The following is a 25,517-nucleotide window of genomic DNA, read 5'->3' as shown; positions in this document are numbered from 1 at the left end:
TGTGTGTGTGTGTGTGTGTGTGTGTGTGTGTGTGTGTGTGTGTGTGTGTGTGTGTGTGTGTGTGTCTACAGAGTCGTACCAGTATCGTGGTTTCAACGGTCTGCTGCAGGACAACGACACGCTGCGTCTCGGTCTGGACTTCCAGAGGATGTTACGGATCAACCACATGTTGTACATCGCTGCCAGGTCTCACACACACACACACACACACACACACACACACACACACACACACACACACACACACACACACACACACACACACACACACACACATCAACATTTAGACAGTTTGACGTTATTTTATCGAGCAGAAAAAGTTTCTTATTTTAAACCCAGAATCATTTTTTCTTCTGGAGGTCAACGAACTGCCGACAACAATTAATTCATCAGTCGATCAATCAATGGAAAATTATTTAGTTAGTTTGTTTTATTATCACATAAATGTTTTTCATTTTCATGTCAGATTTGATGATTTGATGCTTTTGCTGTTTTTTTCTGTCAATTTTCTGGACAAAATATTTAAAAAAAAGTTTTAAAATTAGATTCTGAAATTAACAGGATTTTTTTTAAACTTAAATGAAACGACAAGTTAGTTTTTATTGACGAATACGGCATCAAACTGAAGCAAATCTTTTACCAGAGCTACAACGATTATTTAATCAAATTTGCTCTCCAACTTTTTAGTAATTGTTTCATCCTAAAAAGTGCAGATTAGTTTAATTTATTTGTCTCACTTCATAATAAACTGATTATTCGAAGGTTTCTGCTTGTTTTCATGAAACAGACGTTTGAAGGTGAAACATTCAATCAACATAAAATTAACCTGCAGCTACTTTAATGATTTTAAAGAAAAAAAAGTTCAAATATTTAATTAATTCAGCTTTTAATTGTGAAGATGAAAAAACAAGCAGATTAAAAACGGGACTGTGGACACGAACAACATTTGTCTTCTTTATTTTTACAGATTTTTGACCTAATTGTGAATAAATTCACCAAGAAAATAAAGTGTTGATGAATCAGACACGTACATTAATAACGAGGCGTTCACTGACTCTGCTTTCATGTCCTCAGAGACCACGTGTTCGCCGTCAATCTGACGACGGCTTCGGACGACTTCGTCCCGCGGCTGGTGAGAATATTATCTATAAATATTATGTATGTATATATATATATATATATGTATATATTTATATTTATACACCGTAAACTGTTTATTTTGTTATTTATGTTATATGACCTCATTTCTGAGCATCGTTTGTTTCCAGCTGAGGGTCTCTGCTGTGTTTGTGTCCTCTGATCTCTGCGTGTCTCCCTGTGGGCGGAGCTTAAACCTCCGCTAACACTGAGTGCAGCAGATAGTCGTTCACTCGGACACGTTAGAAAATAAATAAATAAAAAATGCTGAATCGGTATTTTGTTCAAACCTTCAGCGAGCTGCTCAGAAACGTGTCGGAGACATAGAAGTTGAAATCAACTGTAAATATCCGTTCCTGAGTAACTGTTTTGTTACTAATGGACCAGAAGGTGTTGAATACAGGCCGATACCTGGGATTCAGAAGCTCCGCCCCTCAGCACAACAAGGAAGAAGCTTTTTTTTACTTCCTGCTCCACAGAAGCAGTGACAATGAGAGCCGGCAGAACAAATGCACTGCAGCACAAAGACACGTTTCCTTTGATCCGCCTCTTCAAAGGGAAAAAGGTTACCAGGTGGCCACTGACAGTAATGGGGGCCTCCCGGTGCATTGTGGGACGGCTGGGCGCCCGCAGCTCTTTGATGTGAGCTGTTACTCTCATTGTCGTTGAACTGACCCGAAGCGCTGCATCACATCCTGCCGGATCTCCGTCGCTATTTATAGACTTATTGTAAAGAAATAGATGAATTACATAGATGAATTATTTAGATAAATTACACAGATGACCAAAATAGTTGAATTATATAGATTAATTATATAGATGAATTACATAGATGAATTATTTAGATAAATTACACAGATGACCAAAATAGTTGAATTATATAGATGAATTATATAGATGAATTATAGATGAATTACATAGATGAATTATAGATGAATTACATAGATGAATTATATAGATGAATTACACAGATGAATTATAGATGAATTATAGATGAATTACATAGATGAATTATATAGATGAATTATATAGAAGAATTACATAGATGAATTACATAGATGAATTATAGATGAATTACATAGATGAATTATATAGATGAATTATATAGATGAATTACACAGATGAATTATATAGATGAATTATATAGAAGAATTACATAGATGAATTACATAGATGAATTATAGATGAATTACATAGATGAATTATATAGATGAATTATATAGAAGAATTACATAGATGAATTACATAGATGAATTATATAGATGAATTATATAGATGAATTACATAGATGAATTATATAGAAGAATTACATAGATGAATTATAGATGAATTACATAGATGAATTATATAGATGAATTATATAGATGAATTATATAGATGAATTACATAGATGAATTACATAGATGAATTATAGATGAATTACATAGATGAATTATATAGATGAATTATATAGATGAATTATATAGATGAATTACATAGATGAATTATATAGATGAATTATATAGATGAATTATATAGAAGAATTACATAGATGAATTACATAGATGAATTATAGATGAATTACATAGATGAATTATATAGATGAATTATATAGATGAATTACATAGATGAATTATATAGATGAATTACATAGATGAATTACATAGAAGAATTATATAGATGAATTATATAGATGAATTACATAGATGAATTATATAGATGAATTATATAGATGAATTACATAGATAAATTATATAGATGAATTACATAGATGAATTATAGATGAATTACATAGATGAATTATAGATGAATTACATAGATGAATTATATAGATGAATTATATAGATGAATTATAGATGAATTATATAGATGAATTACATAGATGAATTATATAGATGAATTACATAGATGAATTATAGATGAATTACATAGATGAATTATATAGATGAATTACATAGATGAATTACATAGATGAATTACATAGATGAATTACATAGATGAATTATATAGATGAATTACATAGATGAATTATAGATGAATTATATAGATGAATTACATAGATGAATTATAGATAAATTACATAGATGAATTACATAGATGAATTATATAGATGAATTATATAGATGAATTACATAGATGAATTATAGATGAATTATATAGATGAATTACATAGATGAATTATAGATAAATTACATAGATGAATTACATAGATGAATTATATAGATGAATTACATAGATGAATTACATAGATGAATAACATAGATGAATTACATAGATGAATTACATAGATGAATTACATAGATGAATTACATAGATGAATTACATAGATGAATTATATAGATGAATTACATAGATGAATTACATAGATGAATTATAGAGATGAATTATATAGATGAATTCGTACCAAAAAATTCTTACATAAATAAATTTGTATATAGAAAAATGAATATCAGTGATGTCATCGGTGACATCACTGCAGCGAGGAGGAAAAGTCAAAGCAGCTGTGAAGGAGCTCCTTTAACTCGAGATCCGTTTCTCCTCCGGAGGTTTTAATCAAATCTGGAGGCTGCTCGGTTGCCACGGAGACGACCGAGCTGTCATCACCGAGTTGATCTCCAGGACAACGAGCATCCGTCTGTTACCGAGACGCCGCTGAGAGCTCTGAAGTTTCCTGTGAGTTCGGATCATTTAGTTGAACTGCGACGTCTCATCCTGATTGTTGTTTATTTATTTATTTATTTTGGGACAAACACAACGCTGATAAACAAACACGCTCTCAGAGGTGTAAACAACCATCAGACGGCATGTCGCTGTCGTCTGATTGGCTTTGAAGCTCCACTCAGAGTAAACAGCCCGTCTTCGGGTCCAGCCCCCCCCCCCCCCAGCTGTTTCAGCAAGCATGTCCGACTCTTCATCTTCGTCATCGTCGATAACGTTCCTCTTCCTGTCGTTTCAGAAGCTGACGTGGAAATCCAAAGACGTCAGCAAGTGCACAGTCCGAGGGAAGAACAGCGTGCGTTCCTCTTCCTCCCACGTTTTACTGCCTGCTGCTGCGTTCACTGACAGTTTTATCCTCGTAAAGATGAGATTTGTTTATATCCCGTCTGTTTGTGTTTTCAGGACGAGTGCTACAACTACGTCAAAGTTCTGGTTCCCCGAAACGACGAGACGCTGTTCGCCTGCGGGACCAACGCCTTCAACCCGACCTGCCGCAACTACAAGGTGAACGTTTCCGAGGTTCGGAACGACAGTACGAGTCCTCGGTTAGCGTTAGCGTCGTGAACGTTATTGCTCACGTACTTTCCTCTGTACTCAGTGTTACCGGAGGACTCCACTAGAGGGCGCAACCAGAGAAACAAAGATTTCATTAGAACATGATGTAAACAATAAACTTAACCGTAACAGTCTCGGACTTGATTCCAGTTTAGTTCTGCTGGTCCTCACCGCCCCCTACAGGCCATCTGTATATTGCATCGTGTGTTAATTTCCGGTAGAATCAGAGGATTTAAAGAAACCTGCCGGTGGTTTTCATGTGTAGACTTCTTCCAGCTCGTTTATTACGTATTGATGCTTTCTAGTCTGCAGCTCCCTCAGAAATTCATACTTAGATAAATTCATACTTAGATAAATTCATACTTAGATAAATTCATACTTAAATAAATTCATACAGATAAATTCATACTTAGATAAATTCGTACATAAATAAATTCATACAGATAAATTCATACTTAGATAAATTCGTACATAAATAAATTCATACAGATAAATTCATACTTAGATAAATTCGTACATAGATAAATTCGTACATAAATAAATTCATACAGATAAATTCATACTTAGATAAATTCGTACATAGATAAATTCGTACAGATAAATTCGTACATGGATAAATTACATATTTTTGTGGTTTTGCAGATGGCCCTGGCCAAATGGCTCGCTAGCGCCCCCTAAACTGCAGTTCCTACTTTCACCTACATGCACGAAATTTGGTGGACACGTGTATCATACTGAGAGCTACAAAAAACGTCTCTTGTTCACTTTGGATTTGATGAGAGAAGTTGAATGGGAGTCTATGGAGCCGGAGGCTTTTTGGAGCCGACCTCTAGTGGCACTCGCTGGTATTGCAGCTGAAGACACTTCTGGATCAGAACCATTTTACAGACCTGAAGCTACAAACTCTTTTACAGTCTACGATACAGAAACAAGTAATTTCAGTGAGTGTAATCGCGTATTTATTATTCGTTCACTCTGACGTTCTTTTCACTCCTAATTGAAAGCGTCACACTAAACATAACACCTCCACCAAACAAACAACATCTCAGCTGTCAATCAGGAGCCAAGCTCCTTTTTTTTGTCATGCTGGAAGTTTGATTGACAGCCGACGACCCCGTTTAGCAGCAGCTTTGAAACCTCGGGCGGCGGGAAAAAACCCAAACAATGAGACGTTTACCTGGAGACGAAGAGACTCTTTGTTTTCTGGATGTGATGGAAGATAACGCAGAAAGAAAACCACAGACGCTGCTCTCATTTCATGATTGATAGCAGAAAATAAAATCAGCTCAGACTTGTTTTAAAGAACAGGAAGTCATTTTTTTTAGGGCTTTTTAAACACTCCTGCAGGTTGACTGATAATCAGCCTGAAGTTTGGACTGCTTTGGTCGAACTGCTGCGACGTTGTTGTTGATGATTGAAGTTTGGAGGCTGAAATAAGAAACGCTGCAGAAAACAAATGGAAAAAGAAAGAAACACAACTTCTGTGTAGTTGTTGTCTCACTTGAATAAAAGAATTACACGAAGTCATAAAACCTCTTTTTACTCGGGCTAAATTGATTTATTTTTATGAATGACCGTTGCTAGCTGGCTAGCATGGTAGCGGTTGGTTAATGTTCACAGGAGCTTCATCAGGTTCCCACAAAGATGTGAACCTGCTGATCGCCGTATGTTAGAAGATCTCCTCCTCCGTTTTTATTAGACATTTTATTATTAAGCCTTTTGATTTTCCCACAGCATCGACTTCCTAATATTAAGCGTTTTGTTCTTGAAATTTTGATATTTCTTCATTTCAGTGTGATCAGATTTCCTTTTGCTTTTGCGGTCGTTCTGTTTTCTCATTGCTGGAATCACTTGAAATCAGTCAAACACCTCATTTAAATTCAGCGATTTGCAGCTGATATCGGTGACGCAAAATACTTTCAGTAAAAAACACAGTTTAGTTCCTTTTATTTGAGATCTCAGTAAGTCTGAGATCCATCGCGTCCTTCAAGAGCTTTTGATTCGGAAAAGTTCGGCGAGACGATGTTCCTGTCAGCCGTCAGATGTTTGATTTCATTTGTTTTCTGTTTGAGGAGACGAGGACAGAAAGACGAACATGTTTTCAGGTTCCTGTTTCACAATGAGATGAATTAAAACCCGACTCTGTTCTCTGATCGAAGCTTCTGTTTCCTGCTGCGTTCAAAGAGAAAATAAAACATCCAGCAGGTCAGGATGAGTTTTTAATTTGCTGATCTGAGCCGTCAGCGCCGTCAGGATGAAGACGACGAGTCAGCAGATCAGCCGTTTTATTATTAGCCGGCGCGTTGACGTGAACTCCGACTGACTCCGGCTGATTAGCAGTCGTTTCTGCTGACGCGTCGTTTTTAACACAAAACTCTGCACAAAATGATCAAACGTGAAGTTTCAGGTTCACAACTGTTATTTCTTCTTTTTAAATCTTCCCCAGATGACATCGCTGGAGCAGGTCGGGGAGGAGGTGGTCGGCCAGGCTCGCTGTCCCTTCGAGTCCGGTCAGTCCAACGTCGGCCTGTTCGCAGGTGAGTCGGCTTTAATCTCCTGAAACGAGACGCGGGATTTAGTTCTTTTTTTGCTATTTTTTCATGCACAGATCAAAAACAGGTTTATTTAAAAAAAGGAGAAAAACCTAAAAAAGATTAACAAATAAAAACCCTGCAGGTTGTTGTTTTTTGAAGCTTTATGAATAATAAACGGAACAACGACCCATTCGTACGACATCAAAACAAACTGCATTTAACATTTAACAAAACCAGAAAGAAAATGAGATTCATTTTCAACAAGAAACAATTCGTGTTTAATTTAAATATAAGTTTGTAATTTTACTGTAAAGAGAAGCCGGACGAGAAAAAAGTCCAGCTCAGCAAAATCGGTTTATTTTTTACGTTTTCCTCTCATTTTGACCCGATTATTTATTCAAATTTGCGATGTTTTATTTGAACTTCTCAGGTGGAGATTTCTACTCGGCCACCATGACGGACTTTCTGGCCAGCGACGCCGTAATCTACAGAAGTCTCGGTGACGGCCGGCCGGTTCTCCGGACCGTCAAGTACGACTCCAAGTGGCTCCGAGGTGACGTCGACTCCACTCTGACCTCAGCACAACGATCCAGTATGTCTGCGGTCTCTTACTTTGAAAATCCTTCTGTCTCTCTGCAGAGCCTCACTTCCTGCACGCCATCGACTACGGAAACTACGTGTACTTCTTCCTGAGCGAGATCGCGGTGGAGTACACGGCGCTCGGGAAGGTACGCCTGTTTTTATCGTTTTTATTGGTCGATGTCGAACCGCGTGATCGTATCTTTACCTCTTCCCGCCTCTAGGTGGTGTTTTCTCGGGTCGCGCGCGTCTGTAAGAACGATAACGGAGGATCTCCGCGAGTCCTGGACAGATACTGGACCTCCTTCTTAAAGGTGACATCACGCTAACTTCAGTTTTAAAAAAACAAAACACGCTGACCAACTGTTTTTTTTACGTATCGTAACTCTTCGTATGTTTTTCAGGCTCGGTTGAACTGTTCGGTTCCCGGAGACTCTTTCTTCTACTTCGATGTCCTCCAGTCGCTCACCAACGTGCTGCAGATCAACCAGCGACCCGCCGTGGTCGGAGTCTTCACCACTCAGGCCAACAGGTGTGGGGGCGGGGCCACGGGGGGGGAGGGGCCTTCAGGTCGACCGATCGGAGGGTCCAACCTAAAGAGAAAGGACAGTCAAAAAAGTTTCTCTCTTTTTTCGGAAAATAAGGACGTTTTAAAAAAAATTGTTTTTAGTTTGGGAATTTTTTTTTGTAGAAAGTGAACTTCTGTGTTTCAATGTGAGCAGAATTTTGAAAAATCTCTTTGAAAGTGAGACTATTTTTCTAAAATGAAAGTATTAAAATTATTTTTCAAATGTGGGGAGTTTTTTCTCTTTTTTTTAAGTAAAGATTTCTTTTTAAATGGGAGAAGTTTTTATTTTTAATTTTGGACTCTTGAGAAGTCTGGACTTTTATTGTAAAAGTGGGAAAAATTCTGAAAAATGTTAATAGTTAAAAAGGGTGAACAAGTCCTTCACGGCAGGTCGGTTTTATTTGAACGTGAAGGCATTAATAAATAAAGCAGGGTTTTTTGGGAAAGTGAGAACATCTTTGGAAAGTTATTCTACTTTTAATTGATTGGACATATTTTGGAAAATGTTCTATTTTAGACAGCGAGGAAATTTATTTGGAAAGTAAAACATTTTTTTGCAAAGTTGGCGACAACAATTTTTAAAATATGAACACTGAAGTGCTTTGAAACATTTTATCAGGACATGAAGGCATTTTGTAGAAAATAAGGACATTTTTGAATTGATTGTTCATATTTTGTAAAATGTTATTTTAGACAGTGAGGACATTTTATTTATGGAAAGTGACAAAAAATTGGGGACAACATTTTTGAACATATGAACACAGTGAAAAAAGTGTTTTGAAGCATGAAGTCAGTTTCATTTGAGAATTAAGGCATTTTTATGAAGGCAAGACTTCTTTCAGGGAAATGAGGACATTTTATTTACTCGTACAAAAAGACTTGACTTCAGTTTTCATGCTGGATTTGAGGTTCCTGCTCAGATTCGGGTCAAAGATTATGAAACAGGATCCAGACGTGGATAATCTTCTTTTTGGGTTTTTTCTTTTTGTTCCATCTTCCTCTCATTTTCCATTCTGTCTCGTTTTCCCGTCTTTGCTTCGTACCCATAATCCTCCAGGAGTGTGACCTCGTTAGTTGCCGCTCGGCGTGTCGACAGTCTAAACTGTCGGATTATAGAAGAACTGAAGATTTTTTAATCTGAAAGTTTTGGGAGTCTCGTCCTTTTGCTGTTTTAGGTTTGTTTTGCTGACTCAGCGCAGGTCTGACGTGACAGAGCGTCCTTTAACTCGTCTCAGACCCGTTTGCAGCCCGTTGAAAGTCGGGTTTTAGTTCTGCTGACTCGGCGTTGTCGTGTGTCTGCAGTATTCCCGGCTCAGCGGTTTGCGCCTTCTATATGGACGACATCGAGAAAGTCTTCAACGGGAAGTTCAAGGAGCAGCGGACCAGCGACTCGGCCTGGACTCCGGTACCGGACGAGCAGGTTCCCCGACCGAGGTGAGACCCTGGACCGGTCGTCAGGTTTAACTAAACTCAGGATGACTTAAACCCGCCTCATTAAATGTGTGTTTTTTTTTCATCTCCAGGCCGGGAACCTGCGCCGGCGACGGTCCGGCTTCGGACTACAAATCGTCGGTTCAGTTCCCGGATGAGACGCTGACCTTCATCAAGTCGTATCCTCTGATGGACGAAGCTGTTCCCTCCGTCAACGACCGGCCGTGTTTCACCAGGACGGCCAGCAGGTGAGATACAGAACACGCTAAAAACACGCGTGCCGGTTCAAATCTCTGAACACGAGGGACGAGGCTGAAAACCAACTGGAGATCTTCCAAAACAGACACAATTCTGTCGTGGAAATCACTGCATGGGCTCAGGAACACTTCAGAAAATCATCGTCTGGGAACAAAATTCACACGAGGTTCAAACATTAAATCTAAATCTAATCTAATCTATTTTCATTAGATGTTTTGTTACTCGGTACTAAAATCAGCTGATCACTAAGATTTATTTGGGACGGATGATGTTTTTCTTCGTCTCTGCTCCTGTTGGTGATGATAAAAACAGAAATGTGAGGAGGTGAAGAGGAAAAGCAGAAAGCGTGAAGTGAAGGTTTTGCCTCGGATGAGACAGACTTTGTAAATTACAAGCGTCCGCGAGAGGCAGCGAACGCATCGTCCCGACGACCCCGTAAAGCCGCGCGGGATCATCGGCGTCTCTGATTGGTCGCTCCGTCCGACCTTTTTAATCCACGGCTGGTTTTCAAAATGAGTTTCTGATGGATTGTAATTACAGTCGAGAACGAGACGCTTAATTCCACCAACAAAGAGCTGGCTGACTCAGATAATGAAGATGATGATGATGATGATGATGATGGAAGCTCACCTGTTACATCACATGGAAGTCGTCGACGCCCACAAAGGAGCAGAAACGTCCAGAAACTGTTGGACCAATTGGTGCAGAGATGAAACTCCTGATGTTACATCTGGTTTCATCATCAGGCTGAAAGTCTTTTAATATCACGTTGAAATAAAATCTCCATATTTGAGGCTCCGCTGGAAAAAAACAACCAAAAACCCTGAACCGGGTTTAAATCACTCGAACGCTCCCTTGATGATCTTTAAGCACCACCTGAGATTCACACCGGACCTCCTCCACCGAGCCACAACGACCCTTCAGCTTTGGCTTCGTGTTGGAGAAGCCTCGTTGCCATGGTGACACATTTCAGGTGGTTTTGCAGCGAATGTTTTAGAACTCAGTTTTGACAGCCTGACAACCTGCTAACAAAGCTAACAAAAGCTAAAAAAACAACTAAACTCAAGTGAACACAGGGCTAATAATGCTAACAACCTGCTAACACACCAAAAAGATTTGGCTAATTTCGATTAAAAACAGCTAAACTCAAGTTAACAAACACTTGGCAAAGCTAACAACCAGCTAACAAAGCTAACAAACAACTAATTTAGCTAAAAACCAGCCAAGAAAGCTAAAAAAACAGCTGATTACGCTAAACTCAAGTTAACAAACAGCTAATAATGCTGTCAACCTGCTAAGAAGCTAACAAGCAGCTAACAGCTACAAAAAAAAATCTGCAAATTTTGCTAAAATCCAGCTAAACTCAAAATATCAAACGGCTATCAACTGGGATGCGTTTCCTGTTGTGTTTCCACCCGGCAGGTCCAAGCTGACCCAGATCGTGGTGGACGTGTCGGCCGGTCCCTACAAGGACCGGAGCGTCATGTTCCTGGGCTCCGACGACGGCCGGGTCCTGAAGGTTCTGGCCAGCACGCATCCGAACAACAGCTTTGGGTCCAAACTGCTGGAGGACATTGATGTCTACAACCCGTCCAAGTGAGAATCGGATTGGCTGTTTTACCGACGTTAAATATCTAAATATCCTCCGTCGTACGATGGCGATCCGTTTCCTGTTTCCAGGTGTAACGTTCAGGGTCAGCAGGACCGCCGGGTTCTGGGACTGGAGCTGGACAAGGATCATCACGCCCTGTTCGTGGCCTTCAGCAGCTGCGTCATCAGAGTACCGCTGAGCCGCTGCTCCCAACACGGAGCCTGTAAAAAGTAAGAGAGCGAAGTGGACCTTTAAACTGTGACTGAAGCTTTTTATTTAGAACCGGACCTTTAAACTGTGACTGAAGCTTTTTATTTAGAACCGGACCTTTAAACTGTGGCTGAAGCTTTTTATTCAGAACCGGACCTTTAAACTGTGTCTGAAGCTTTTTATTCAGAACCGGACCTTTAAACTCTTACTGAAGCTTTTTATTCAGAACCGGACCTTTAAACTCTGACTGAAGCTTTTTATTCAGAACCGGACCTTTAAACTCTGACTGAAGGTTTTATTCTTCCTTTTCATTTCAACACTCTGGTTCTAACTCTTTTTTTTCACAAAGCTTGAATTTGTCGTTTACTCTGGAAAACATCCAGAAATCCGAACGGGGGAATCTTTTTTTAATCGCTTTAAACACGGAGCTTAATTCGCCTGATCGGCGTGTTCGCGGGGAAACGGGGGATCTGAGTCTGAATCCTGAAACACGAACAGAAGGAAGTTTATTTTTAGACGAGGAGAACAGAATTAGCGCTCGTTCATCATCTGAACACTGAACACTAATCAGACTCCGTTTAATCAGTGAGTCAATGAGCGAATGGCGACCAGAGTGATGTGAAAACAGCTGCAGCATCGGAGGGACTCCGACCTGCAGAGATATGGAGGGATGTCTCACTCTGTACTGGTTTCCTCTCCAGATCCTGCCTTGCCTCTCGGGATCCGTACTGCATCTGGCTTCGGACCGGCAGCTGCGCCAACGTAGCGCCGGGGTTCAAGTACGTGTCACTTCCTGTTTCTCTCTTTTTAATCCGTCGCTTTTCTTTTTCTTTTATTTCTGTTATTTCCTTTTTGTTTTTATTTCTTTTTTTTTTTAATGTCTATTATTTTATTTTTTTTAAATTTCATTTGTTTTCTTTCTTTTCTATTGTTATTTTTCTCTTTTATTTTGCTCATATTCTATTTTTCATTTGCTTTTCTTATCTTTTTTACCTTTCTACTCTTTGTTTTCTGTTATATCTTTTCCTTTATTTATTTTTCTTGTCGTCTTTTCTTTTCCTTCTTTTCTTTATTTTCTGTGATATTCTTTTCTTTTCTGTTTCTTGAATTTCTTTTCTTTCCTTTTCTGTTCCGTTCTTCGTTCCTCTCATCGGTCCGACAGTTAACGCCTCTTTGCTCGTTTATCTGATGGATATAAATCTACAGCAGGGAGGGAAGGACAACGAGGGACAGGTGAATCTCCAGGCTCGACTCTCCTGTCTTGAATTTGGAGTCAAACTGATAGTTTGAAGAAGCTTCTCTGCAGGTTTCAGGAGACGCTGTGACGCTGTGATGTCATTCAGTGCATCCAGGTTTTCTTGTTCGATTTTGTGGACCAGGTGTGTTTACGAGGACCAGGTGTGTTTACAGGTGTGTTTAAGAGAACCGGGTGTGTTTACGAGGACCAGGTGTGTTTACAGGTGTGTTTAAGAGAACCAGGTGTGTTTACGAGGACCAGGTGTGTTTAAGAGAACCAGGTGTGTTTACGAGGACCAGGTGTGTTTAAGAGAACCAGGTGTGTTTACGAGGACCAGGTGTGTTTCTGGTAACTTTGAGCTTCAGGTGTGAGCCGGCTCTCCTCTCCCGAAACAGACTCTCTTATCGCGGATTGACTCATCTTTCATGTGCGAACCTGTCGGGGTTTCTTATCCTGCATTCTGCCTGTCAGCTGTTTTCTGCCGACGAAGCATGTTTTGATGAAATCTTTGAAGCCCTCCTGGAGGGGGCCGGTCGAACACACTCTTATTAAATTTACATGTTTTCACGCGGTGGAGAAAAGTTTCCCTCCAGAATAAAAAAGGCTTCAGAGGAATCGGGAGCTTTTTGTCCCGTCGGATCGCTGCAGCGCCGGTTTGATGAAGCGAGTTTGTGTCGGAGACTTCCATCAGACGAGAACACATAATCCTCACGTTGATCTCCACTCAGACTCCTTGTGCTGCAGCGGAGACGTTTCAGGGACGGGAGGACATCAGAAGGGACATTTGGGAGGGTGGAGTCAAAACTGGTTGACATGGAGACGGTTTAATCTTCGGAGGTGGTTTATGAGGACCAGGTGTGTTTACAGGTGTGTTTAGGAGGACCAGGTGTGTTTATGAGGACCAGGTGTGTTTACAAGTGTGTTTATGAGGACCAGGTGTGTTTATGAGGACCAGGTGTGTTTACAGGTGTGTTTATGAGGACCAGGTGTGTTTACAAGTGTGTTTATGAGGACCAGGTGTGTTTATGAGGACCAGGTGTGTTTACAAGTGTGTTTATGAGGACCAGGTGTGTTTATGAGGACCAGGTGTGTTTATGAGGACCAGGTGTGTTTACAGGTGTGTTTATGAGGACCAGGTGTGTTTACAAGTGTGTTTATGAGGACCAGGTGTGTTTATGAGGACCAGGTGTGTTTACAGGTGTGTTTATGAGGACCAGGTGTGTTTACAAGTGTGTTTATGAGGACCAGGTGTGTTTACAAGTGTGTTTATGAGGACCAGGTGTGTTTATGAGGACCAGGTGTGTTTACAGGTGTGTTTATGAGGACCAGGTATGTTTATGAGGACCAGGTGTGTTTTACAAGTGTGTTTATGAGGACCAGGTGCGTTTATGAGGACCAGGAGTGTTTACAGATGTGTTTATGAGGACCAGGTGTGTTTATGAGGACCAGGAGTGTTTACAGGTGTGGTTATGAGGACCAGGTGTGTTTATGAGGACCAGGTGTGTTTACAAGTGTGTTTATGAGGACCAGGTGTGTTTATGAGGACCAGGTGTGTTTACAGGTGTGTTTATGAAGACCAGGTGTGTTTATGAGGACGCAAGAGACACATGATAATCTCGTTATCTCAGAAGTCCTTCATCCTAATCTTCAGATTCGAGGGAGTCAGATGAAGGCGCACACACACACAAAAAAACACACACACACACACACACACACACACACACACACACACAGAGAGAGAGCGGAAACAGATATCTGCGTCAGCAGCATTAAACACACTCAGTCTGTGTTTTTAATGCGAAGCGCTGCAGAAAGATCAAAACGGACAGGATGAGCCGGTGGAGATGAAGACGAGCGAGGAAGGAAGGAAGAGGGAGGCGAAGCGGTGATGCAAGAGCTGGAAAGGAGGACGAAGGAGAGCGAAGATGAGAGATAATGGGGGGAAAAAACAACAGCGATATCTGTGTTAGAGAGTTAAAACAGGAAGTAAAAGAAGAAGCAGCTTCCAGGTTCTGATTTTCTGTCTCAGCTCTGGTTTAGATTTTTAAAGAGATTTATTTGTCTCTGTGCGAACACTCGTCTCTTTTTATTAATGATCTCCGAGCGGGAACGAGTCAGCAGACGTGTAATAAACATCATCGTGTGTTTGTGACGTCCGTCCAGCTCACGGGAGAAACTTCCACTGACTCTGATTATCTTCCATTGGCGTCAGAGCGGATCTCGCCGTCGGTCGTCTGATCCGTTCAAATCAAAACCTCAGAAACAACACGTCCTCAGATTCACCAAGTTTTACTACCTGCAAGATTTCATTATTAGTGAAGCCTCCAGTCACAGCAGGAATTTCAGCTCTCACCATAACAGACTGTTTCTGAAAGAGTTCGTAGCTTCAGGTCTGTAAAATGGTTCTGATCCAGAAGTGTCTTCAGCTGCAATACCAGCGAGTGCCACTAGAGGTCGGCTCCAAAAAGCCTCCGGCTCCATAGACTCCCATTCAACTTCTCTCATCAAATCCAAAGTGAATAAAATGTGTCCATCAGTTATCTCGGTGTTGTTAGCTAAAGTCACTCCTTCTTCTTAGTTTTCTGGAGGTCCATCTGAAAATAATCCCTCATTCATTAGAAAAGAAGATTCAAGAAGACCTGTTTTTGGGGGCGTGTCTGTTTGATTGACAGGCCTGCGGTGCAGTCAGGTTACAGCTATCGGTGGGCGGGACGTAGTATCGTCAGGTTTCCGATCAGATCAGTCAGATCCACCGCTGGCTCCTCCCCCAGCTCGTCCAAATATGGTCACTTCCTGCTCCAAACCGCTCCGAACTAGCAAAGATGGTGACGGACAGAATCTGAACTGGAGGATTCATAACGTTCACAAACCAACGGTGACGTCACTGATGGTCACCATCTGGCAGCAGAAGTGACCATATTTGGATGAGCTGGGGAGGAGCCGAGGAAGCTTTGCCCCGCCCACTTGTACCTGAAACTTGACTGCACCACAGGCCTGTCAACCAAAATGCCCTGAAACATAGTTCTATATTTCAGGTTTGTGTCGGTGATTTTTTGAAACCGACGTTCTCCAGAAAATCCGGCGACACTCCGTCTGACCTCGGTGCAGCTGATCGAAGCGTAAACACAGACGTTCGTCTCTGAGCTGAAGAGAGTTTAGCTCCTAAAACTGGAGCTGATAAGTGAGAAGATTGTCCTCCGGGGACAGATGGAGGGCGTTTTTATAGGTTATATAACTTCAGCTGAGGACAGAAAGTTCACGAGGTATAAATCAGGCAGTAATATTTAATCCTGCTTCTAATAAACGACCATCGAAATAAGTTCTCCTTCGATTAACTTTTCTTTCATAATGAATTAATTGTTTTCGTGTTCAAGACGTTTTAATATTAAGTGAATTTTTAGCTTTTTTTTCTACATAAAATGACTTAAAAGATTTAAATATGGAGATTTTTGCTGCTCGTTAAAATTAAACTGAAGCTCTCCTTTAATTTATTTGCTAAAAAATACGTGAAATGAAGAAGTTTATATGAGCTGCTGTTGTTTCGTTATTATGAAAAGTATCTTCCGATTTAAAAGCATCGTACGGACATTAAAACTTAAAATAAAACGTGTAGTAGCTTCACTGTAAAACAAACAAAAATTAAAGGCAAATTTAGTTTATTTAGATTGTTTATTCCGTGTTCGTAAATCAGAGGAACCGTCGATGTCTCTTTGTTTAAACTTTAACGGTCTCATATTTACAGTTTTGATTCTATGTTGATATTTTTGTAGTTTTTAATCTCGGTGCAGTTTTCCATCTCTTCTCTACAACAACTGGCTGTTTTGGTGTCTGCCGCTTTAAGACTCATGAATATCAACGAGCCTCTCCTCTGATTGGCTGACTCTTCTCTGAGTGACACACGTCCAGACCAATCACAGGGTTTTCTTCTTCTGTGTTTTTAGCTCTTCGCTATGTTCGATGTTTTTTTCTTCCCAACCCGGTATCACGCCAAAGCATGTAATTCTCCCGCCGGTCCACCAGAGGGAACCGTGTCAGAGTCGTAGTTTAGGAAAATAAAACGTAGAGGAAACCAACTTGGTTAGAGAAAGAAAAAACATAAGACTCAAGCCCCGCCCTACTCTGTGAAAGTCTGTGATGCATCCTTCGGTGCATCGAAGATGCACTTCCCCCTCTGGTGGATGGGAGGGTGTATTACACGCGCTTTGCTTTGATACTGGGCTGTTTCTTCCACATGAAAAAGTAGGACATGAGTTTGTGACATCACAAACTGACAGGAAGTCCAAACGGCACCGTTCCTGAATACGAGCTGAGTATTTTCTCTGTGTACGAAGAGTTTTTACTCTTTCAGAGAATTTAAAGCGCCTCAACCTGCTTTGTAATGAAGCTATAAATCTGAATTTCTCCACTACGGGACCTTTAAATACTGTTCATGGTGTTAAGAGGCTGTTTCTGCCTCAGTCTCATTAAACCGGTTATTATTCCTCCGTCGTCGAACCTCTTCACCTCCACTGCTTTAATAACGTCTCTAAATCTCACCTGTGTGGGCGTCGACCATCTGCTGCCATCTCATTGGACCTCCGGGTGCCGCTGTCGGCTTTAAAACTCGTCTAACGGCCGTCTGGAGACTCGAGAGCCGAGTTCTCCCGCCGCCGCGCGACTCGTTTATACAAATTAAAACGTCTGTTAGTGTCGGATTCACAAGGATAATTAAAAGTTACGTTTCTGTGGATTCGTTTTCAGCTTCAGTTTCCTGCCTGCAAAAGATCTGACTTCAAACGAAACACAAGTCCAAACCGAGTCCCGAGTCATCTGATACGAGTCATAAACTTTAAGTCTGTATTGAGTCTCAAGTCATTTTAATCAAGTTCCAATCAATTTGATACGAGTCCAAATCAAGTCCCAAGTCATTTTAGATAAAGTCTCGGGTCATTTGATTCAAACGTCGAGTGCGTCTTCAGTCTTAAAGTCACTCGAGCCAATTTGAATTTTACTCCTATTCTCATTTGATCCAAGTTACTGGATTCAAGTCATTTAAGACAAATGTCTTTTTAGACGAGTCATCAATTCTCAAATCCGTCAGGTTTCAAGTCTCCAGTTAGTTGATTCAAGTTTCCAGTAAATTGAGGATCAAGTCTCAAGTCGTTCAAGTCTCAAGTTAAATTTCAAGTCTTTAGTCATTTAATTTAAATTCAAAACAAGTCTTACAGGTTTTTTTATAGCCCAAATAAAGATGCTGTTTAATCTGAGTTCAGTCTTCAGGTCAGTTTTCGAGTTGAAACCATCGAGTCATTCGAGTCTTTTTTAAACCCGACGGATTTCTTCGTTTCATCTGTTTCCGGTCTTCAGTCGGTGTGAAATCTCACTCCGACTCCAACGTTCATTAAAACCTGAGCGTCACCGTGGCAGCGCGTCGAACCTCTTCGCTCTGAACAGGAAGCAGCGGCGGCCGTTTATTCGGCGTAATTATATTTCACAGCTTTTCCAAACCTGCGAACGCCTCCGTTGAGAAACAGCAACAGACGAGGCAGCGACGGAGGTCTGATGACTTGGCTGGAGTTTTATAACCGTTCTCAATGGGTCTATTTCCATCCTCCGAGGCCCCCCGCCCCTCCCCCCTTTGGATGAGCGAGGCGTTCAGGTGCCCGAGAGCGTTTGGGATTTATAGCGGCTCGCTGTCGCAGCGACCTCCTCCTGTTCTCTCTCTCGGTTTCTCTCGGCTCGGCCCACGCTGCAGGAAGGATGGAGGTGATGATGATGATGATGATGATGATGATGATGATGATGGAGGGAGATAAATATTGAGTGACTGCGGGGGCGGAGGGCCGAGCAAATACAGGCGGTAAATATAGAGAGAGAGGCCCGCTGGTGTTATTATAAATGTGAACATGTAGAGTTCACTAAACGGCCTCCAAATGTTCCTCCGCCATGATTCATTCCCCCTTTTAATTTTTTAATTTTTTATTATGGGATGTGTATTTATATCGGCATGGAAACGCAGGGTACATATAAAAGACGTTAGAGGGAAGACACCTGTTGTTTAAAGGGAAAAGTAGTCAAAAGTATGTGGACACAAGGACATTAACAAATGATGTAACATCTGAGGAAGTCTGAAATCTTTGTAAGTCTCAGGTCGTCTGAATCGAGTCGAAATCGAGTTTAAATCGAGTCTTTAACTGTTTTAATTCAGGCGTCGAGTAAATTTAGTACATTTAGGAGGAGTTTTAGGTCTCAGGTCAAATCTGGATTCCGTTGATTCAAGTCTGAGTTCAGGTCTTAAACTGTTTTGTTCTAGATTTTAAATCTAAAGTTTTGCTGTCTGATTTCAGTCACAACGTCTTCCTGCAGAAGTTTCACAATAAAAGCCTTCTACTGAAACCCAAGAGGGCTTTTAATTTGAATAACCGGTACAGGAAGTGTTGTAACCACCTTCAGTTTTACATTGTGTGCAGTAGTTCCTCTTTCCGCTGGTTCCTCCTCCACCTCCTTCGTGATGTTCAATAAACCTTCAAGTTATTTCATCAAATAAGCATTGAGTCCGTTTTAAAACGTTTTAAATCAACTCTCCAACCGTTCGAGTCGAGTCTCGAGTCACTTGATGAAAGAATTACGTAATTTACACGTCGACTCGGTTCAAGTTTCGAGTCATTGGATAAAAGTCCACATCGAGTCTCATTTGTAAAGTTAATCTTTTCAGTCGTTCTTCAGGTTTATTGAACTCAGTTCAGGTGAGAGATGATAAGAAGAGCTGGAAACACTTCGTGGCAGATAAACGAGGACGGCGTGATCGGACTGATGAATGTTTCTGTCACCGGCGACAGCTGCCTGAAACAAAACAAACAAGGTTTGTGGGATGATATTCGTCCAACTTCCTGTGGAAGGTTTGAAGGCTGCGAGTCGGTCGGTTGGAGCGTCGCCAGACGTTTCCTCTGGTTTCTTGTCTCTTGGTGGAAAATGAGTCACGAAACAAATAAGAAGTTTGTCAGAAATGTTGGAGACAGCTGACGAAGGACTGTTTTCAAGGACGGACATGTCGGGTGAACAAGTTTGAGAACATCACAGAGAAGAACACAAAAATGCAGCATGAGGAACAGCTGGAAGGAAAAACAGAAGAAACCTCCCCCAGAAGAGAGAAACGTAGATTTGTATTTCCTTCCTGACTGGATGAAGCCGCCAGGTGAACGTGGAGGAAGTGAAACTGAATAACGACGTTTCCGTGTTTTATCTTTTACTTTCCAGCAGTTAGATGATTTGTGTTTCCTTCGGCCGTGCGATCACAATCCGGCTGCTCGGACACGAACGTTCTCCGGCCGATATAAAACCGAGCTGAAGGTCAGAACAGGAAACTCAGAGACTCTGGGAGGAAAAGTCCTTCAGTGGAGCTGCAGCCAGTCCTCCCGTGTCCGTCCGTCCTCTGATTGGTCGAGACTCGCCCGTCTCCAGTGGACCAGACGGTCTCCTCTGACGTCCTTCACGCTGAACGATGAAATCTAATTAACCGTTTGTGTTTGACTGGTTATCTGGTCGACTGATGAGACTCCTTCTCCCGGCAACGGTAACCCACGGTTACGCGGAGGAGTGATCCTTTCTGTTGTTGGTTTGTCTCTGCAGGGCGGGGTTCGACCAGGACATCGAGGGCGACCACCCGCCGCATCCCGACAGCTGCCACGGTGAGCTGAACATCAATGTTTTAAATATGACGTATAAAAGAAGAGGCCGTCACTGGTTTCCATGGATACGGAGGAGTCTGTTTACGGCAGAAAAAAACACATTTAGTATCACAACATCTTAATTTCAGCAACATGTTTTTTTCTGTTTGCATTTCTTTAGTTTAAACCTCGTCTGTGTTTGGACCCTGTTTGAAACTGGAGGGCTTTTAATTTGAAAAGTCACCAACACCGGAACCAGAACCTTTTCTGTCCACTTTAAACCCACTCAGTGACTCGGGCTGATAAAACCAGGATGTTTTGGTTCTGAATGTTTCCCATCGTTGTGTTTTTTTGTCGTGCAGCCGACGTGTTGGCGACGACTCGGAACCAAGAATCTGCAGCCGACTCGGCGTACGGTAAGAAACTCTTCTTCTTCTTCTTCTCGCTTCTGCTTCCTGTCCCGATGCAGCTGCAGAGAATCATGTTTAAATGTGAAATGTGGCTGAACGGCACCCCCTCTGGACAGGTGAGGTACTGTGTGGATGAAAACATGACATCGTGTGAGACGTTTTATATTCGTGCACTCACATTTTTAAACTGCATATTTGTACAAACACTCCTTTTATTTTGAAAGGACAGAAGAAATGTTTGCTGCCTTATAACACATCATTGGTATCTGTGTAACAAGGTAGTTTTCATGTTTACAGTGTGTGTGTGTGTGTGTGTGTGTGTGTGTGTGTGTATGCAGGACAGAAGGAGTGAATACACCGTGTCTAATCTTTTTATTTATTTATTATACTTCTCTATAAAATATATTTACATCCGTTTAATTTAGTAAAGTCAACAATTTTCACAAAAGTTTTACAGTTTAATTTGAGCTGCATCAACATCCTGCAAATGTTTCACAATAAAAGCCTTGTTAAGAAATGTCCATCCTCAACCTCATCTTCATCGTCAACCTCATCTTCATCCTCAACTTCATCTTCATCGTCAACCTCATCTTCTTCCGCTCACTCACCTGTTTCACCTTTAAATCCTTTAAAAAGTCATTTAAATTAAAGCCTTAGAAATGACAGGACGTCCTGGAACGGACAGTTTTAACACCGTAAACTCTGGAACCCGTCGGACCTCCTGACGCCTGACAAGTCCACTCTGAGGGCATAAAAAACCCAACTCAACAGTTGATGGCGGAGGCAGTCAGCTGCAGAGTAAACTCCATTTCCTGGTTCAGCAGCATCACGTAAAGGTCAGCGTGTCATCATCATCATCATCATCATCATCATCATCAGCAGCAGCAGCTCGTTCTGAACAATGTCAACCGCCGGCTCATAAAGACGAAACCCTGAGCAGCATAATGGACCGCTTGAGTCCATTCAGGCCTCGCTCCGATTAAATAACCAATTTACAGCCAAAACCGTCGTCACGGGAACGGTCCACCCCTCCCCCCCACCAAACGAGGCCATTACGCTAACGACAGGCGCGATGCTCAGAACATCCGTCACTCGTGGTGTCGGAGTCCTTCACGCCGCCGCCTCCTCGCCGGGTGATCCCGACAGGAGCCAATCAAAAAGCTCCGGCGTTAAACGACGCCGTCGATCACGACACAGCTGGGAGGTTTTTATTCTCCACGTATTTTCAAAGGAGAGATTTAAAACAGTTTCCGTGGAAACGACACAGACGACTGACAGTTAGCATCATTAGATTTGCAAAAGAAACACTTAAAACATGTAAAAAAGGACAATCGTCATCTTGTTTCGCATTTTTTTGGTTTGTTTTCCTGTCTTTTTTCTTGTCTGTGTTCTGATCGGTCGGCTCGTCGTCGTGGGTTACAGAAAAATTTGCGGTTGGTTAGATCCGATCGCTGCCTTGCTCAGCAGCACCTCAGGCAGCAAACAAACTGCTGCAGTCGTCGAACTATCAAACCTCTTCTGAGGTCATATTCACATCGCCATAGCAACCCTGTTAGCTATCACTCAGCATGCCTCACACACACACACACACACACACTGTAAAGCTGCATTTCCTGTCTGCATGCCGGAGACCTTGAGATCCAGAGTTGATGACGGAGCAGAAATGTCAGCTGAGGCATGGTGTGTGTGTGTGTGTGAGTGTGTGTGTGTGTGTGTGTGTGTGTGTGTGTGTGTGTAATATCTCCATTATTTCCTCTTCTCTGTAACAGCAGATGAAGCTGAAGCTCCGCCTCCCCCTCGCCGACTGATGTCACCATAAACTGTTTATAAAATTGTTCGTAGTTTGCGGGTCTGAAAAGTGAAGCCTTAAAGTGCCGTACCACTGAGGACCACTAGGGGCTGGTTTTGGTATACTTAGACGCGGTATAGCATCCTCTTGGCTCCTCCCCCAGCTCGTCCAAATATGGTCACTTCTGGCTCGAAAAGAAATAGCGAATTAGAGGCTTAAAAATGACGGTTTATAACCAAACTCTCGACGCCACGGTTGGTTGCTGCTTCGGTGACGCCCATCTATCACTCAAAGAAGCCCTGCCCCTTAATTCTGCAGAACTTTAAGCTTTACTACAATTTAAACAGCAAGTTCTATCAAAATATATTTATTTAACGCTTGTCAGGATACCTCAAAAGACGCTTGTAAATACATATAAAAATTTGTACAGTTGTCGTAAACGGGGAAACTAGCTACAGAGACCAAAAGTGTGTTTCGTACGACACTGTAACTCTTTTATACATAAAAAACTGAACGTCCACAAAGCAGCAGGAGTTCTGCAAGTTTTACGAAATCTACCTGCAACAGTTTTACAAATGAATCTCGTTAGTTTTTAGTTCCGCTGGTTCGTACTTTACAAGTTCTACCGGTTATTTAACTAGTCGTCAGAAAGTCGTGCTGGTCCCTCTCCACTCGTGCAACTTTACACGCAGCGTCGCTAACGCGCGGTGGGTTTTATTTCAGCTGAGTTTTGCCTGCAGGTGTTCCTCTCAGAGCAGCTTGTTCACAGCCTGACAGACAAAACTGAGGTCAGAGCTAAAGAGGACGTGTGTGTGTGTGTGTGTGTGTGTGTGTGTGTGTGTGTGTGTGTGTGTGTGTGTGTGTGTGTGTGTGTGTGTGTGTGTGTGTGTGTGTGTGGAATGCTGCGAGCTCGGCAGCAGGCGATGAAGATGTAATTACAGAGCAAGGAAGACTGTGATGACTCCGAAAGAGTGTTTTCTGATCTGCTGCTAAACAAAAGAGAGAGTGTGTGATCATGTGTCTGCCAAACGCTCGCCGAGAGGTGTGTGTGTGTGTGTGTGTGTGTGTGTGTGTGTGTGTGTGTGTGTGTGTGTGTGTGTGTGTGTGTGTGTGTGTGTGTGTGTGTGTGTTAAAAAGAGCCATCACGGCGTATTAAAGTGTTTTTTAATGAGCAGCAGCTTCTCCAGACTGAGTGTGTTGTTGGTGCGATGAGAGCTGTGAGGAAACAGCCAGAAGTCATCGTATTGATGCTAATTGTCTTCGTCTCCGTCCTCTTCATCTTCGTCCTGCGGCGTTCTGAACGAAAAGCAGTCTCGCTGGCCGGATATTAGACGTTTTGTTTGCTAACAAGCTTCCAGCGTTGCCACGGCGATGGTTCAGGTCTTAATGACAGGGAATGGAGGAAGTTAGCAGTTTCCAATGTTTCTAGTTTAAACCAGAAGTTCATGTTCGAGTTCTTCTGGAGTTCTAGTTTGAAAGCATCTGGAATTTATAAGTTTTACTATTAGTTTCCAAGTTGCACCAGCAGTTTACGTGTTGAACTAGTAGTTTACATGTTGAACTAGTAGTTTACAAGTTGAACTAGTAGTTTGCATGTTGAACTAGTAGTTTACATGTTGAACTAGTAGTTTACATGTTGAACTAGTAGTTTGCATGTTGAACTAGTAGTTTACATGTTGAACTAGTAGTTTACATGTTGAACTAGTAGTTTACAAGTTGTACCAGAAGTTTAAAGTTTTGGTTTCTGTTCGATTGTTTTAAAGTTGAAAGGTTGAGTTTTTTCTTCGTGGTTTCCAAGTTCGACCAGCATTTTAAAAGCTTCACCAGTTGGTCTAACCGGGAAGTAAAAACTCTACCTGTACTTTATATAAATTCTAGTAGTTGAGAAAATATGACAATAGATTAGAAGTTCTACTTGTGATATTTCATTCTGCACCAGCATTTTTTTTTGTTCCAACAGTAGTTAGGACATGGTTTATGGAGGTGTGTACAGGATTAGAGTGAGTTTATGGCTTCAGAAAAATATTGTAATCAACTTTATGAAGGAAAAATGTCTTTCTGTGTTAGGGTTAGGGTAACGTTTCGTGTGGTCCCTCTCCACTTCCAAAGGTCAGGGTTTGGTTTCAAGGAGGAGATGGAAGTGACAGTTTCTGAGCTGCATGAGTCCTCACAAAGATAGAAATCCAAACGCTGGTGTGTGTGTGAACATTTTCTCTGCTGTCTCTCTGCTGTCATCAGTCTTTATTAACTCAGCCTGAACACACACAGTGAGACGCCCGCATCGATCGACCCGGTCAATAAAAACACAATATGGAGCTCAGTGGGCATCAATCAACAACGAGGAAGCTCACAGTCGGAGGTGGTTCACATTATTAGGTGTGTGTGTGTGTGTGTGTGTGTGTGTGTGTGTGTGTGTGTGTGTGTGTGTGTGTGTGTGTGTGTGTGTGTGTGTGTGTGTGTGTGTGTGTGTGTGTGTGTGTTTTCTATAGATGACACATATGAACGAACAATTGAGTCTGATGTTGTGTTTATTAATATACAAGCAACAGCTCAACTGATGACACCTGAAAAACACACACACTTGCTTGTACATGTAAAACAAGTACAAACTCAAACTGTTTCTAAAAGAGTTCGTAGCTTCAGGTCTGTAAAATGGTTCTGATCCAGAAGTGTCTTCAGCTGCAATACCAGCGAGTGCCACTAGAGGTCGGCTCCAAAAAGCCTCCGGCTCCATAGACTCCCATTCAACTTCTCTCATCAAATCCAAAGTGAATAAAATGTGTCCATCAGTTATCTCGGTGTTGTTAGCTAAAGTCACTCCTTCTTATTAGTTTTCTGGAGGTCCATCTGAAAATAATCCCTCATTCATGAGAAA

At 41.6% G+C, this 25,517-nt stretch overlaps 1 protein-coding gene across 1 annotated transcript in view; it reads left to right on the top strand.

Annotated features, from left to right (window-relative positions):
- Positions 1–71: 71 nt before the first annotated feature.
- The window catches only part of LOC138636667 (semaphorin-6D-like), a gene marked incomplete at its 5' end in the record, with an annotated part of 39,965 nt that continues 14,519 nt past the window's right edge, over positions 72–25,517 (top strand). The window contains 16 exons of the mRNA XM_069724795.1: positions 72–186; positions 1,075–1,132; positions 4,073–4,129; positions 4,237–4,338; positions 6,836–6,926; positions 7,354–7,476; positions 7,563–7,651; positions 7,727–7,816; positions 7,907–8,034; positions 9,373–9,504; positions 9,594–9,749; positions 11,182–11,355; positions 11,440–11,580; positions 12,262–12,339; positions 20,406–20,464; positions 20,806–20,859. Coding sequence (XP_069580896.1) covers positions 72–186; positions 1,075–1,132; positions 4,073–4,129; positions 4,237–4,338; positions 6,836–6,926; positions 7,354–7,476; positions 7,563–7,651; positions 7,727–7,816; positions 7,907–8,034; positions 9,373–9,504; positions 9,594–9,749; positions 11,182–11,355; positions 11,440–11,580; positions 12,262–12,339; positions 20,406–20,464; positions 20,806–20,859 — 1,647 coding nt within the window. The remainder of the gene's footprint in view (positions 187–1,074; positions 1,133–4,072; positions 4,130–4,236; positions 4,339–6,835; positions 6,927–7,353; positions 7,477–7,562; positions 7,652–7,726; positions 7,817–7,906; positions 8,035–9,372; positions 9,505–9,593; positions 9,750–11,181; positions 11,356–11,439; positions 11,581–12,261; positions 12,340–20,405; positions 20,465–20,805; positions 20,860–25,517) is intronic.

Source organism: Brachyistius frenatus, unplaced genomic scaffold (assembly GCF_029030835.1).
Source record: "Brachyistius frenatus isolate BFR_SWC_R1_liver_20210118 unplaced genomic scaffold, ASM2903083v1 Contig_395, whole genome shotgun sequence".
NCBI classification, from domain to species: domain Eukaryota; kingdom Metazoa; phylum Chordata; class Actinopteri; family Embiotocidae; genus Brachyistius; species Brachyistius frenatus.
Note: the sequence above shows the minus strand (reverse complement) of the source record. Positions and strands in the feature narration are given on the sequence as shown.